The sequence below is a fragment of the Crassostrea angulata genome, chromosome 10, assembly GCF_025612915.1.
Source record: "Crassostrea angulata isolate pt1a10 chromosome 10, ASM2561291v2, whole genome shotgun sequence".
In the NCBI taxonomy this organism is placed as follows: Eukaryota; Metazoa; Mollusca; class Bivalvia; order Ostreida; family Ostreidae; genus Magallana; species Magallana angulata.
This window is the reverse complement of record NC_069120.1, coordinates 34,740,589-34,757,052: the sequence shown is the minus strand read 5'-3', so window position 1 is coordinate 34,757,052 and position 16,464 is coordinate 34,740,589. Positions and strand designations below refer to the sequence as shown.

General features: G+C 33.4%; 1 protein-coding gene across 1 annotated transcript; it reads right to left on the bottom strand.

The window, feature by feature from the left end:
• Positions 1 to 2,383: 2,383 nt before the first annotated feature.
• Positions 2,384 to 15,184, bottom strand: LOC128165944 (uncharacterized; the record flags this gene model as incomplete). The annotated part of the gene is made up of 4 exons (XM_052830877.1): positions 2,384 to 5,230; positions 9,364 to 9,399; positions 14,041 to 14,231; positions 15,174 to 15,184. Coding segments are annotated over 4 exons (546 nt in total), but the record flags the coding sequence as incomplete, so codon positions are not given.
• Between the last annotated feature and the right edge of the window lie 1,280 nt (positions 15,185 to 16,464).

The following is a 16,464-nucleotide window of genomic DNA, read 5'->3' as shown; positions in this document are numbered from 1 at the left end:
TAATAGTAAAACGTGTTGCTGAAGAATATATTAAAATTTAACATAAAGATTATTAGTACAACCAACTCGTTATTATCTTCATTGTGGTGGTTTTTTTTTATATAAACAGCTAATGATGATATCGATTCATACAACAATTATATTTGTTTGCGGCCTTTTTGACGCTTGCGTCAATATTTTTTCTTATTATTGATATGAAACAATCTTCGCGTGATAAATGTGCGGTATTTGTCAAAGTATCCTCCGAATTTTGGACTAGTTTTATTGTAAGTAATACGGGAAAACTTGTCCGAAAATCGACTGCTTGTTTCGATGTCAATCAGATGACTTTAATTTCTTGCTCGCTTCAACTTTTACTTAAGGGCAATCTTCTAGCCCTCCAATACTATATATAATAATATTCTTATGGTTCAATTTTTGTATAGACACATTTTCAATACTCCAATGTCGATTCAAAGATTGGAAATCCAAAATATAAGTAGTGACCACAGACTGAAAATTAAAATTGATAAAAAAGTATGTTTCATTGTCTTTCTATTAGGAAGTAGTATATGAAAGACGCAGAGGAAAAAATTACACTTTTGTAGCGTCTGGTTGACGTATTTCCGAGAAAAAAAATTTATATTCCAATTTTTTTAATGTTTGAGTTTGTTATCGGGTTTGGTGTGTATTGAATAAACGAAGGAAAGTATGTAGTCAGTAATAATTTCGTGCATTACTTGGACCATTCCGGTTTTTTGTTTCTAAGAAACAAATAAGTTCTGTAAAATTGTGTTGTAAATTTAATCGACAGGGTTTTTTGTATTATTACAATCGGGTTCGTTATCGGGTTGGTCTGTTGAATTGAGATATAGAAGACGGTAAGAAATTCTGCATTACAGTGCATTGTTTTCACAAATTTCTACAAACCTGTAGGGGACGTGCATTGCTTATGCAATACTCTCAGAATGCTTGTTGACATGGTGAAAATGGCGGGCGGGACACCGCCAAACGAGTACCCTTGTTGTACGGATAACTCCTTCTTTAGTTTTCAAGATAGGACGTCATTTGCAAATCAATTGTACATATATCAGAGCTATGTATTTTACTCGATTTTTTTAATTTTTGATAAACGCAGTAAGGTAACACTTTTGGCAGCCGCTTGGCCGTCCACCCGCTATTTTTATCATGTTATTAACCATATTTTCCCTTTGGAAAACCCGGTAAACTAGGTCTGGTAAAATATGTATTTAGTTTTTCTGTCAATTGTTTTTCGTGATAAACAATTGAATTGTCCTTAAAAGATAACGGATGGCATGATTTTTTCACTCCATCTGTCTGATCAACTACGTTGACGTTGTCATACTGTATGTCTTTCAGTTCCAATCGGTTAATATGCCATAATTTAATCTCAGCAGAACAGAACTCTTTTGTTTAATCACACATCGACCGATGTTCTTCCGTCTGCTATTTCTTCAGACTTCTCTAAAACTAAAGGACTGATTTCAACCTAATTTTCAGAAATCTATATTTTATAGAATTTTGGTTTAGAAGCCGATTATAATGTCGTTGTTGCAGAATAATATTCTTAGGAACCATAGCTCTAGAAATGTCGACAAATATAAAAGCTTCCTATTATAGTGTAGAGTGATTTCCTAAAATAGTATTTCAAGATCTTTTTTAAACACCTGTATAATTTTGATCGGTTGAATTAGGGTTGACAAATGGAAAGTATTTATTTAATAATTTTAGCTTTTTAGTACCCATCTTAATATGAAATAACTATATTCTTACCAACGCTTTACAAGATTAGCATGTAGACCGAGAGTGATCAAACCTACCCATCTCTCGTCATATTTTAAAAACAACACGATTTATCCCTTTATAAGTTTTTTCGCACTTTTTTTTCTTTAAGGAACCTCGACTCCCTGTGACTTCTACGTTTTATGACAGTACATGGCGATTTGAACGCATTGTTAAATAGTTTATATCGCCAAACTTTGTTGTCAATCTCTGTGGCGCAATGGGTGTAGCTTCAATCTACCGATCTGCAGGTCCCGAGATCGAATACCGCAGGGACTTTTATTTTCAGAGGTAAACAGAGGTTAAATTTAAAAAAAACTGACCCCCCCCCCCCAATTGAATTTTTTTTGTCATTTTCAGGTCTAACACATACTAGAAATCCATAACTTTAAGTAATTTAGAAGTTGTGGTTTCTGTGTAGAACTTAACCTAGGTGTGTGGAGGACACCTTAAACCAAATTAAAATACTCAATCTCATGTGTTTTTCTTACGTCATGTGAACATTTAACTGAAGTTAACGAATCAAATTATATACCCCACAGCGCAAGAATTAAAAAAGAAAAATAAACCTGAAATTCAATAACTTCTAACTTAGACCACTTTTAATGATAAAAGCATTAAAAAACCAAATAAAATACAATCAATACAATACAAATCAAATCGAATCAATATTTTAAGAAGATCACCAACAATTCTGTATGTCTTCGTTTCTTTTGTCTCCCTTCTTGAATTTGGTTTTGCGTTTTAAATGGACAAGTGTAGGAATGTTTGTCGCCATTTATTTTTATCGCTTTTTTTCGTGTATCAGTTAGTGACCATCCGTGTATCCTGCGTACTCTGTAATCATCCATGTATCCTGTCAACACTGTAAACATTCGTTTATCATGCTTAAACTGTAATCATTCTTGTATCCTGCCTACACTGTAATCATTCGTTTATCATGCTGAAACTGTAATCATCAGTTTATCCGGTGTACTTTGTAATCATCCTCGTATCCTGCGTACATGTACAGTGTGATCAGTGTTTGTCCTGTATGGTTGTTCTTGAATCAAAATTGTGCGTAACAATTGTCAACAATAACGGCGAAGCCACTATATAAACGCATCAAACTCAAGTTTCATTCGAAAAAAAATATTCGCATTTCGTGGTATTTTGTTTAAAAATCCTTTGCAGTATGAATTTCTCCATTTAAAGGGATATTCAGTATACACACATGATGCGATCAACATCGCGTCCCAAACAAGGATTAATCCGATCAGAATGTCGTTTTACCTTTATTTCTTGCTTGCATGATTTTAAAACTTTTTAACAAAACTCAAACGTGCTCGTAGTTTCTGATTATGAAGCTCTACAAAAGCATTAGATCAATTCTCTAAACCATAACAAAAAAGTTAAACGTATAGAAAACAAATACATGTATGGGACAAACAAATGGAAGTTTCCAGTTGCACGTACATGGGCTGAAAATAATACACAGTTCTGTTCATAAAATTAGAAATAAATTTGAAAACTTTTACTTTAGTAAACAATGTCCAACGTTAACTTTTTTTAAATGCGCATGTTAGTTAACTATTAAATGATAATTAGTGAAAAGGGGAACTACAGATCAAACATTCATTTAATTTTTTTTTTCAAAAGTAAGTTATAACTTATTTTTTCATGATCAGCTTTCAGTCTGCACTTTGTGTCATTGAGAGTTATCCCGCTTTTACTGACATTAAAGCAATTCTTCAATTAATATAAATAAAAACACCGACCTCTTTACACTGCATACGTTGTACGGCGATGACAATTTATAATATATGTTACATTATAATTTAAAGTAATTGTCATTTCATTTAAATACAATAACTAAAATAGATATATTTCATAACAAACGTTAATCTTCTATACTCATTTGAATGTTTGTCCAATGGTGCGGTGTAACATATATTCTTTTGATGTTTCTTGCAAACAGTGGCGATATATTCGTTATTACATGTGATATTTGTGACATTACCATATTGGTCAACTCGAAAAAGATGAACCTTCATCCAATATACGGTAAAAAAACCAAAACAAAAAACACAACCCCCACATAATTACATGTATCGAAATGCTTTTCTAAATGCTAAAAATTAGCAGCCCTCCTGTCATTTATAAATATATACATTAGATTGGCATAACATCCGTTTAAACTTACAAAAACCAGATTATAAAATACATACCAAATACAAGAGTGTCATTTTTAACATGTACTCGTACGATTTCTTTTTAGCAAGCAGCCATTATCATATAAAGTAAATAATCTTCGCGACAATGGTAACACGATTGTGCGGTTAAAAACGATGAGGCTTTAAAATTTACGACCGTGTGTTCACATAAAGAATTGTGTTTGTGACTATGTATATTTTTTGTAACCTGCATCTACTGAATACATTCTGCATCATAGTCGAAAAAAATTCAATATATAAATTCGTAGGCTCAGTTGTTAATATAATGTCGCGTTTTTTTTATATCAAACATGCATCAACTGACGCATAATCAATGATATACATACTACACACATTGCAAAAGCGATATGGGAAAATTTGAGATACCATCTGACAATTCAAACGGCATGTGATGGTATTTTTTTAAATGTAACAGCAGCTAAATATTCATTTATAGTCTGTCCCAAGATATTTTTGCCGCATATTTCCTAAAATTATTCGATATTTATAAATACCTCTTGGTTCAGACGAGGTTCATTCAATAGTATGAAAAAATCCCAAGATTTCCCTTTTGAAACGCCCCCTCTAGCTTGTCGGGTATCAATACACGGCTAAAAATACAAAGCTCTACGGGGTTTTCCATTGCCAAGGAGATGAAGACGCCCGGATGATAACGTTGAAAAATTGCGCGAGGTGTCCCGAGGACTTCCGAATGGAGAAAAGATGTCAACATTCCTCATTATAAATCTCCGTAGGAAATCTGTTTTCGTTCCCGTGAATTTTAACGAGGGAAAAATGATAATGTGTGAATGAAGTTATCTTTGGAATTTTCCCTTTCATCGATTTTAATTGCACTTCTGTCACAGGTATGTGTATTTTTATTAAAAATCGTTCAAATGTGCGGCAAAAATATATATGGACAGACTATAACGCATTTCTTCAAATATTCTAAGCTTTCATCTCACAAACTCGTTCCAAAGCATAACGAATCAACGTAAAGATATCGGGAAGAAGGATCAGAGCCAAAAACGCCGATATAAGACCAAACCCAAGTACCATTCCTATGGCACGTGACGACATTCGCTCATCGTTTGCGCTTGTTTTGCTACGATGATGTTTTGACGTAGAGTTCATCGGTACAGTTAAGTTCTTTTTAATTGCGTTAATTCTTTTCTGAATTTCTTCTGTCTCGTTGACCAACAGATATTCATTAGGTGTAGAAGTCGTAGAACATATCTCACTGTAGACACATGTACCTGAAAACGTTAAAATATAAAAGAATATATAAGTCATTTGACATCTAATTTGCATATTTTGAATAGTTTAACCCCTACAATTGTACAATTTACCATAGCCAAGGCCGAAATTCAAACTTTCTGGAAAAAAGCCTTGGATTCATTTCAGCGATAACCGATTTCTAAAAATATATTTACGATTATAAACTAGACGTATTCCATTTAAGAAATCGTAAAATAACAGAATATAATCGATTTCGTATACCGGTATGTGAATCAACCCCTTCCAAGGTTTATAACATGAAGAAAGGTATGCCACATCGGCTTGTTGAGTCCCGTTTTGCGGGTGCACTGTAATAAACAGTCTGTCCGTCCGAGATTACTTGTTTGGAACATTTTCTTTCCCTTTTGCCCAATCTTGTTCAAAGATGTGGAGTGACATTGAACCAAGTTTATACGCCAAAGATTTAAGTCATAGCAGAATATTATGTGAAAAATCATTGTTCGAATCATACACGTATATTCTCTCTACTTTGTTCAATCTGGTTCGTACTTCTTTGTTCAGTGAGTGTGCAGACACCTTGAACAAACTTAAGTTTCTTGGTCAAGAGTCAAGTTATATCAGACCTCGTTAATATCCTTGCTTGGAATATGTATATTTTCTCCCTGTGCTTTTGGGAAGAGTATGCAATTTGTATGTCAATGGTTAGGGTTTATTTGAAATCCAGTTTTGAACCTAAATTTCTCTCCATTTAAAATAATTTTGCTTTTACTTTAACATACTACTGCTTGAAGGCAAGGAGTAAATAGATACTTTGAATCAAGTTTCAATGTGGAAAGGTTAGGGTCTTAACTGACTGTAAAATGCTTTTCCATAATCTGTTTTTTGGTCTTCTTTCCTAGTATCCACCTTACACCCAAATGTTATATGTTTATGATCTGTGCTATGGTCTAGAACTACATGTACATGTGCATTCAAAAGTCCGATGTTAACACTGTCGTGTATCCGCGCCTGTTGTGACGCTTTTGGATAAAGTGAAAATGGCGGCTCCGTTTATTTCTTGATAAGTTTTTGTGTTATTTAAGGCTTACATTGTTTACTTTTACATTAAAAAGATCGTCAAATCTATTTAAAAGCATATTAAATCTTCAAAGTTTACGAAGTTTTTGTTAAAATTATGTAAATAGGCAGTTTATATCGATTAATTTTGAACAACGGAACAGGTTTGGATGACCTTGTTTTTCAAAATAGGAACGGTTTGGATACGCATCTGATACGGTTTGGATGTGGTTAATATGTTGTTATCCCTAAAAAGAACAGAGGAGAGTGTCAGGCTCGGTACTTTTATTTATTAGCAGGCACACATATTATTCAGAATGCTCTGGATTTCATAATTCCGGGAAGTAGAGTTATCTCCCATAAAACATTAAAAAAAATATAATGGGGTACCTGCAAACGGCCTTACAGTACTACAATGTGAGTGCAAACAGTTCTTTTAGTTATCCCCTCGCAAAGGGGATATAGCATCGCTACTGTGCGATATACATGCCCTAACTGCAAATCATGCTTTCAATATTATGGAGATCGTCATGTGATAGACATATGAAGTCACATTGTTTAAAAAATAAACATACACAATTATAAATATTATTTCAGAATAAGTAAAAATACACATCATATAGTCGCTTGCCATAAAAGTAGTAGATAGTTGTCTATTAAGGTGTTTATATGATGTATTGCTTTTTAGGTTAAAAGTAAAAAACTTTTTTTACATTGTTTTATATAGTTTTATTGTGTTCCTCAAGTTTTAACACATATTTTCTTTATAATTTAAAATCAAAGAAAGTATTCTTTTGAGGTGTCAGTAAAAAAATTGATATAACTATATATACATTTTCAGGGTTTTTTTTCATGTGATAACACAAACGTATCAATTTTGTATACTATATTCAGTCCAATAAATTCAAATGACGTGTAATTGAGGTGCAAGTGGGGTTTGCTTATTTAATCGTACAATTGCTGTGAATTAGATTAATATAAGTAATATGGAATCATTCTTTGGATACTGTGAGTTGATAATTTCACTTCGGGCTTTATTAGATTTGACCACGCCCCGACCAAAATTATCAATTATATACTAAATATACCATTTTATCAGAAGAAAAAAAAACATGCTTGTCTACGGAAATGAACTTAGTCATCCAGTTTTAGTCCCCTTCGAACATGTGGAAGTATTTTATTTTCATGACGTTTGTGAAACTGTCGGACAGGAAAGAAAATTTCACCGTCTGTATATTAGGTTCTTTTGATCTTTTGCATGCTGTGTAATTGAATAGTCAACTATCTTTTAAAAATATGTATCTTCGGTTGCACACCGATTAAAATGCAAACTGCTCCATTTATGTCTAAAATATAAAAAAAATGCTGTATCTTTAAATTATTCAAACCGTACCATTTGCACAATTTATATTTTAGCATCCAAACCGGAATACTTTAATTATCCAAACTGTACTATAGTCTGTCCCAAGATATCTATCAGCACATTTGGACGATTTAAAAAAAAATACACATACCTGTGAAAGAAGTGCAATTGAAATAGTTGAAAGGGATAATTCCCAAGATAATTTCATTGACACATATTCAACTGTCACTCAGAAAAATTCACAGGAACGAAAACAGATTCCTTACAAAGATTTATCATGGGGAATGTTTACATATTTTTTCATTCGGAATACACTCGGAATACATCGCGCAATTTTTCAACGTTATCATCCGGGCTTGCTGCAATACAAAATCTCCGTAGACATCACATTTTTTAGCATTCTATTGAAACCTGATAAGCTAACAGGGGGGTTTCGACTGAGAAATCTTGGAAATTTGTTTACTTTTGAATGAACATCGTTTGAACCCTGAGGTATTTATAAATATCAAGCAATTAAGCAAAATGTGAATCCAAGATATCTTGTGACAGACTATTATAGTACTTCTTTGGCAGGTGCATGAAGTGATTGCTAATTTTATACATATTAATGTATGAAAAAGATATTGAAATGATTTCATTTTGTCGGTGTATAGTTATAAATTAATTTTGGCTGCTTCAGGTTTTTAGTAGATGTTATATTATCTACCTTATTTTGAAATAGATCTTGGTTTTTGCGTTTAAATGACACGTTAACGATTGATATTCCTATAAACAAGTCGTTATTATTTATGATGAACAAAAAGTAACGCACACTTTTTTCAACTGCAAAACCTTCAGAAAAATATGAATGATTATTACGATATCTTAATTAACATTTACCTCGTTGTCGATAGAAAAAAGGACACAATACTCATTGTTTTTTGAAGTGGATACGCAATTTCCACGTTATCCAAACATGTCACTACCGGCGCGGATACACGACAGTGGTTAAGGTCAAGAATCCCTCTTCTTGATGTCTTTTGTTAAGTGGGGCCCTGTAAGATGATCACTATCTCAATGATGCCTAGTTCTATTCTGAAGCGGTATAATAACGGAATACATTGAGAGAATAAAACTGTTTATGGATGATAATGTGCATCAGAGTTGAAGCACTCAAGAAAACATAGAAGAAAGCATATTACAGTAAATGTAAGTTTGCTACAGGATAACGCTCCTGTCCACTCAACTTAAGTTGCAATAGCTAAGGTAAAGCAGCTTACACCCCAGTCGTACCAAAACCAGCCTCTACTTTTAACGTAGGGGCTGGCTTTATTCAGATTGCCTTAACAGTGGTGGCTTTGGTTAGCCTCAATAAATATAAATTAAGTAAAAGGAGAAAGATTGACTATGAACTCATAATCATCTTTCTACTAAAACTTATTTATATCTGACTTCTCACTGTTTCATAAATTCGATTAAATCATAGGGTTGCCATTTTGGTACACGTAGTAAGTCAATCTGAATCGTTTGTTTTAACATCAAGATGGGCTATTGTAATATAATAATTTTGTCTTGTTTCTTCCATTCCGTCCAAGTAAGTGTGTGAACGTTTTCAATGACCCACTTATGTCGTAATCTAGTACTGGATGATTGTTTTTTTTAGAGAAATTACACTGAAATTATATTTTTCACTGAAATTGCACGTTGATGAAATGCAGATAATTTAAACTATATGATTATTGGCATATTTACCTCTTTCTGCAAATATTGCCATAAAATCAGCAGTCTCTGTAAAAAAAAAGGAAATGGTATACACTTTTATTGAACCCTGAACACACATTATTCTCTGTTTTTAAAATACCGAATGTTTTATTTGGACGCAACCGATTTGATTTATCTGCATTAATAACTGGTGTACAGTTTTCCAAAATCAAGTGCAAAAGTGTACACTTAAGGCACAGGGGCCAAGCCCGTTTATCATTAATTTCAATTTAACCATGAATAAAGAAATAGGTCGGACTCTCACCAAGATAAAAAAAAACTATCACCTCAAAAGCCTAAAAAATCAATTAATTTTTATAACATTTGCAATATGCATGTAAATTTAACAAAAGTGATGTCCGAGATACACCAATGCCGAATTTCAAGTGTCATTATTTCTCTCGAAGTCGCCAGTTTATTTTACCCGGACATTTACCGGTTCAGGGCTCACGATGGGTTTTTGCCTATGACAACAACAGTATCTCGACAAATGGAGAAACATACGCACTAATCTTTTAAAATCTCCCATCAAACGCTCGCTACTCAAATACCGATAAAATTCCTTAAATACTCTCCAAACTGAATTTTAATTCTGCAGCCACGGGCCGGCCATAATGATAGCTATTATTAAACTCAATTTAACTGGCTCATATTCCTGATGGTCCAATCCGAATCAGTCTTTCTCGAAGACGTCAAAATGGCTGGGCCTGTCAGAAGTCAATGTGGTTGCAGAATAAAAGTTCAGTATTTACCCTGTATTTGCAAAAACATTATAACTGATGTACATTCTACTATCTTGCATGTTTCTAATTGGATTCATGAGAGAGAGAGAGAGAGAGAGAGAGAGAGAGAGAGAGAGAGAGAGAGAGATGTACGTTTTCTGTACACGTGTACATGCTACTACATCATGTAGTACCTTTATGATATGCCATAAGAACTTGTCATCGACATGTCAAAGTATATACGCACTCAAGTGAGAGAGAGAGAGAGAGAGAGAGAGAGAGAGAGAGAGAGATACTTACGGAAACATTTCAACCACAGTATTTGTTTATATCGATATAAAAATATTGTTAACATGAATAGAACACAAGTGACAGTGATATACGTAGCCCTGCCTTTTACCCGTATAGACTCAATTGTCTACAAGGAGGCAGAAAATCTAGGTCAACTCCGGTCTTTCATAAAACGGGTTGCTTTTTTCTGCAATTTTATGCGGAAATTAATTCCTCGCGTTTAATTAGGAATATACAGTACATTGTATAGAGTTGAATTTTTGATTCTCTGATTTAAATGGGGAGCGCTTATACCGTTCATTGTACAGTTGTTGTAATATAACTATATACGTTTTGAAATTACAATCTGTCCCAAGTTATAATTGCTTCCGTCAATTTTCTTGATTTTTTAATTAAAATAAACATACTTGTCAATGAAGAGCAATTCAAATCGATAAAAAGAGGGAAAATTCATTTACACAGAAACATTATCTGTTTATACCCGAAGAATTTCACACGAAGAAAAACAAACATACGGAGATTCAATGGGAAATGCATCACGATTGTTTACATCCTTTCTCCATTCGGAAATACTCGGGACACATCTTTTTTTTTAGCGTAATCATCCGGGGTTTTTATAATCGTTTGCAATCTAACATCAACTTGTACTTTGTATTATCGGTTGTGTATTAAAACCTGAAGCGATAAAAGGGGACCGTTTCAGTACAGATAATCTGGAATTTTCTTCTTCTAGTGAATGGATATACTTAAAGCACAAAGGTATTTAAGATTATCGAGATATTACGAAACAAGTGTTCCTTTTAAAGGATTGATCGACAATAATGATATACTGATAGCTAGAAGCAATCAACCTGATCAGTTTGATGTAAAATTATTTAAAAAGTATTGTATTTTTACAAAATTTAGAATATTTTGAATCTGTACACTTTAATTTCATCATTATAAACCGTCAACAAATTTAATTTTGAAATAAATTTAGGGAAAGCCGTTCGTAAACTCCTTCTCTAGTTTTATATTTTTAACGTAATTATTAAATGTTAATATATCTTCTTTTTCTTCAGAATACTGAGTAGGGCTCTTCACAGAGCATTAACACGTACATGTATACAAAGAAAGAGTATTAAAATACCGGTAATTTGATGCGACTGAAAAACATTGAATGCCATCATAACTTGCTATTGAGGTCGCATTATAACGTAACCTTGTTTATAAATCAAGCCGTCTTTCTAGCTGCTGTTATGCAACATCAATAGATCGATGTCAGTTCATGGAGCATTCTCTTATGATTGAGGTCAGTTCATCGAGGTCAACTGCATTACTGAATGAATCTTTCGATCGAAATTCTTACGCGTGAGACAAATGTGCATTCTTGAATTAACAGGTCGAACTGTATTTTGTGTATGTTTGCATCTCTTAAGGTAAATGAATTGAAATAAAACTGAGTAAAATGTTATGTAAATACTAAACCAAACTTCAAGTTTTTATAAGAACTACTTATGCAAGCGGAATGTGTGCGCACGTGGAAGCATTTGCCGGATGCCTCATATGGACACAATAGTGATCGGCCGAAGCCGATCACAAAAACTGGTGGAAGCAGAAACTTGGGACAGGGATATAGTTCATTACAGTGAATATTGATAACGCTGCTAAAGATACTGAAACATTTTGTCATCTTTGCTTAATATATCTAAATAATCTATTCTGTATCATACACAGTCTCCCAAATAAAGTACTGTTTTGTCTCATTTGCATGCGAAACGACAATTAAAAGTATTTTGTATCTATCGTAGTTTCTGTACGGTAGATGTAAAAGAAACACATGCCGGGTAAGTTCATATGAAGAGTATAACCACTGTGTAACAGCCTTGTTCTTGAATTTTGCTTTTTGCTTATGAAGTTGAACTTTAAACACTGTTCTTACGTTAAAAAAAAACTAAAATTGAATTGCAACCTGAATATAAAATGAAAAAAAAATGTAGACAAATCTAACGCGAATATATAATAGCACGTTTTCAAGCGCAATCTTTATAATACGATTTTTTTTTAAAATTTGGAATTATGCGGGTTGCATGTAATGAGTTCTTAAAGTAAACAAGTATATCTTTTAAGGTCATATGAGTCACTTAGGTGACCTTTTGCGATTGGTCTTTGTCCTTCGTTCACAATTATAACTTCTTCTTGAAAGCTAAAAGGCCAATGGTAACCATTTTTGGTGTGAAGTATTTTTAATTTAAAAGGAATCTAAATTGTGATATTCATGGCTCTACCACCCCGGGTTGTCATAGGCGGGGCCAAATATGCAAAAAAAGGGGCGTAGCTAGAACTTTTTGATGCGAACGCCAAAGAAGACAGTGGGTCTTGGGCCGCCTTTAGATCCCAGTGGGTCAAGGACGAAGCCCTTGTGGGTGTCAAGGGGGCAAAAGCCCTGGAAGCTCGTGTGTTTCATCGTTCCCTGCGGACAAAAATCTACGCTCTGTTGAAGTGCATAAAATATAATTACAGGCTGAAATTAACGTTATGATTTAATGAAATAATTTGTGTTGTTTCTATTACATAAAGTACAAGTGCTATACAATTTAAACCAATTTTTTTTTTACGTTAGTAACTTAACGGATTTTTTTTCTATTATTCAGAATTGAGAAAAAACATACATTTACATATATCAAATACCACTATTGTGTTTTCATTTCACATATTAAATGTATTTTCAAAGTATGATGTTTCTGCCAAGTTAATAAAACTCTCCAAAATTCATCTTCCGAGATTTGTCAGCTCTCCATAGCTTTCTCGATATCAGTGTCAAAGCCCCTGTGGATATGACCTCTCTGCAGTTTGCATTTGCAACTGGCATCGTTAATAAGATACGACATACTAAGTATACTATCTATAGACGGAAAAAAGTAGGGATGACACAGCCCAATTCACTACAAAATGTATGGGGTCTCTGTTCTTTTGGTGTAATATCTCATCTCTTAACTAAGTTGCATGTCAACATATTTATCTTGCACATTAACATAAATAGGTTGCATGTCGACAAAAATAAGTTGTATGTCGACATAAATAAGTTGCATGTCAACATAAGTAAGTTGCACGTCGACATAAATGAGTAGCATCCAGCGTCTTGGATGTCGCAAGTTGGCGGTATTTTGAGATTTTTTAAAAAGATTTGTTATAATTCTCTTTTGATTGCAATTTCCTTGCATAATAACATATTTATGTTGCATGTTGACATATTTATCTTCCATGTCAACATATTTGCATACCAGAGATATGCCACCATAATAATTTTCCAGAATTATAAGAGTAATCCTTTTTTTAATATTTAATTTTTACATTTCTTATTGGGATTTTTTTTTCGGGGGGGGGGGGGGGGGGGGGCAACTTGCGCCTCTATAAATATTTTCTTGCTTAATGTACATGTGTTTCACACCGACCAAACTGAAATAAATATCATAAATAACAGACTCTGTTTTATTTTTTTACATCTGTGATAATGTTCATATCAATATCACTTATACGGTTTCTACAAACGTTTGTTTAAAGGATGTTTTCAACGAACCAGGATTAAAAAATATTTATAATTATTTTTCAATGCGATTGACCAGTTATCATGCATATTTGTAGCCTAGATGAATTTTTATTTTATGTAACTTACCCCCAGGCATCAAAGAATAGGAATACGTATTGACGTAATGAACAATGGTGCTATTTACTTCTTTATCCATTGAACACGGTCCTTGTCCGTCGATCACAACGACCCAACCCAAATCATTTCCACATCCATAATAGCCTTCGTTAATGAAGAAACGCCGACTGACTGGATTTTCATAATCAACACCAAAATTGCTGAAAAAGAGAGAAGTTTTAATAGAAGAGGAAACAGAATTTTGCTGTTTATTAGCTGTTGTCAGGTTTTCGTTTTCTGGATTTTTATTCTTATGTTTTAAGGAGGCAGGGTGGTCAACACATTACCCATCAGATCTACCTTAATTTTAATATGATTTGGTTGGCTATTTACTATTTTTTATAGAGGAAAAGTTCCATATATTTCACCTTTTAAATCTGAGTGTTTTACTTTTACTGATATAAAAAGCTCTTCTTATAAAGGAGAACAATGCAGTCTATAAATGACCATGACCAGCCCTCTTAATAGGACCAACAGTTGCAGTTTTCCAAACAAAGCTGTCATATACATGTATCAATACTTGTAAATTAAGAATTCTGCCAGTTAACTGGTGTCCGCACCAGAGTAAATGCTTACATTTTTAGTATATCAGCACATCTGACATTATGTCCTTAAGCTATATTTCAATTTTACCCGATAAGCAATTATTCTAAAATTAATTAAAAACCTCCTCTCATTTTCGATTAACCAACCCGAAATAGCAAAAATGAGAGTAAGATGGCGGACACTTTGGCGAATCCAAGTCAGTTGTAGTTGGCACCAAGATAAGTGCTTGCAATTATTGAATGCAATAATATTGATTATGTTAAGAGTGAATATATTTACTGGGAACGTACTTAGAGTACACATAGAAGATAAGATTTGACAAACGTTAAATAATCAAAATAAGACAATTCGTATCGTGAATGCACAATTTCAGTTTTGATGAATAGGATGCATGCTTTCGAGAATTGGGTAACCAAGAACGCTGGTTGACTGATTTTCGTCTTGGCAAAGTGTAAGACGAGTTCATCATGCATCGCGGGCAGAGATGTATACTCCGGGTCAGACTCCTTTGTTTAATACTAATACAAACATAGGCAATCACAGATGACAAAGCTCACCGAGACGAGGCATCACATTTATGAGGCATCACCTTTATGAGACCACCTATATCATAATATAAAGAAAATCATACTTTATGATCTTGAATATTGATGGATACTGTTTTGACACAATATCATATGATACAATATCATGTGATATAGTAAAATATTATATAAAATAATATCATATTATACATATTGTATCATGATACAATATTACATATTACAATATCATGTACAATTTCATGTCATATAATAATATATTATACAAGAGGCCAATAGGCCTTAACAGTCATCTGAGTTAGCATATAACCTATACACAAACTTGTCGAGGAGTCTCATATATTCATTTGATTGAATTTCATTCTGGAGTAGAAAAATTTTAAATTTGTAATGACGACCACCTCCCTGCATGAAATCTTTCAAGTATGAAACCTATTTGGCGAAAAACTTAAAAGTGTGTGGGAGTAAAGATTGATACATTAAATCTTTATGGAAAAATCCGTAAATTATTTTTAAACATTACATGCATTAACATCTATACATCCATTTTGGCCCTGCCCTAGTCATAACACATACTCCAGGGGACATGGAATTTAAAATTTTAGTAGATGACTTTCTGGTTAACATAATTATGAAGTCAGTTTTTCGTACAGATGTGCGAGTATAGAGAAAAAGATTTTTAAAACATTATCTGCATTAACACTATATTGCCATATTGCTCCCTTCCCCCATGTTCTGAACCCCTGACCCAGGGGCAATGAATATCACAATTTAGGTAGAGGAGTTAGTGGACATCATAACCATATATTCAGTTGTTTGCCCACATGTTTGGGAGTGGAGAAGGTGATTTTTAAAGATTAAATCCTTTTTCCTATATGGCCAAATTGGCCCCACCCTTGAGCCTGACCCAGGGATCATGAATTTCACAATTTTGGTAGAGGGATTCATGGACATCATAATCATGCATCTAGTTTTATATATATATATATATATATATATATATATATATATATATATATATATATATATGAGTATAGAAGATTTTCTAAGATTATATACATTTTTACTATATGGCCATATTGGTCCCACCCTGTAGCGAGAACCCCTGACCAAGAGGTCATGAATTTCATAGTTTTGGTAAAGGGTTTCATTGACATCATTATAATGCATTTAGTTTTTAACAAATATATATATGGGAGTAGAGAAGAAGATTTTCTGAGATTTAATACTTTTTTACTGTTTGGCCATATTGACCCTACCCTTAAGCCTGAATCCCTGACCCAGGGGTCATGGATTTTACAAATTT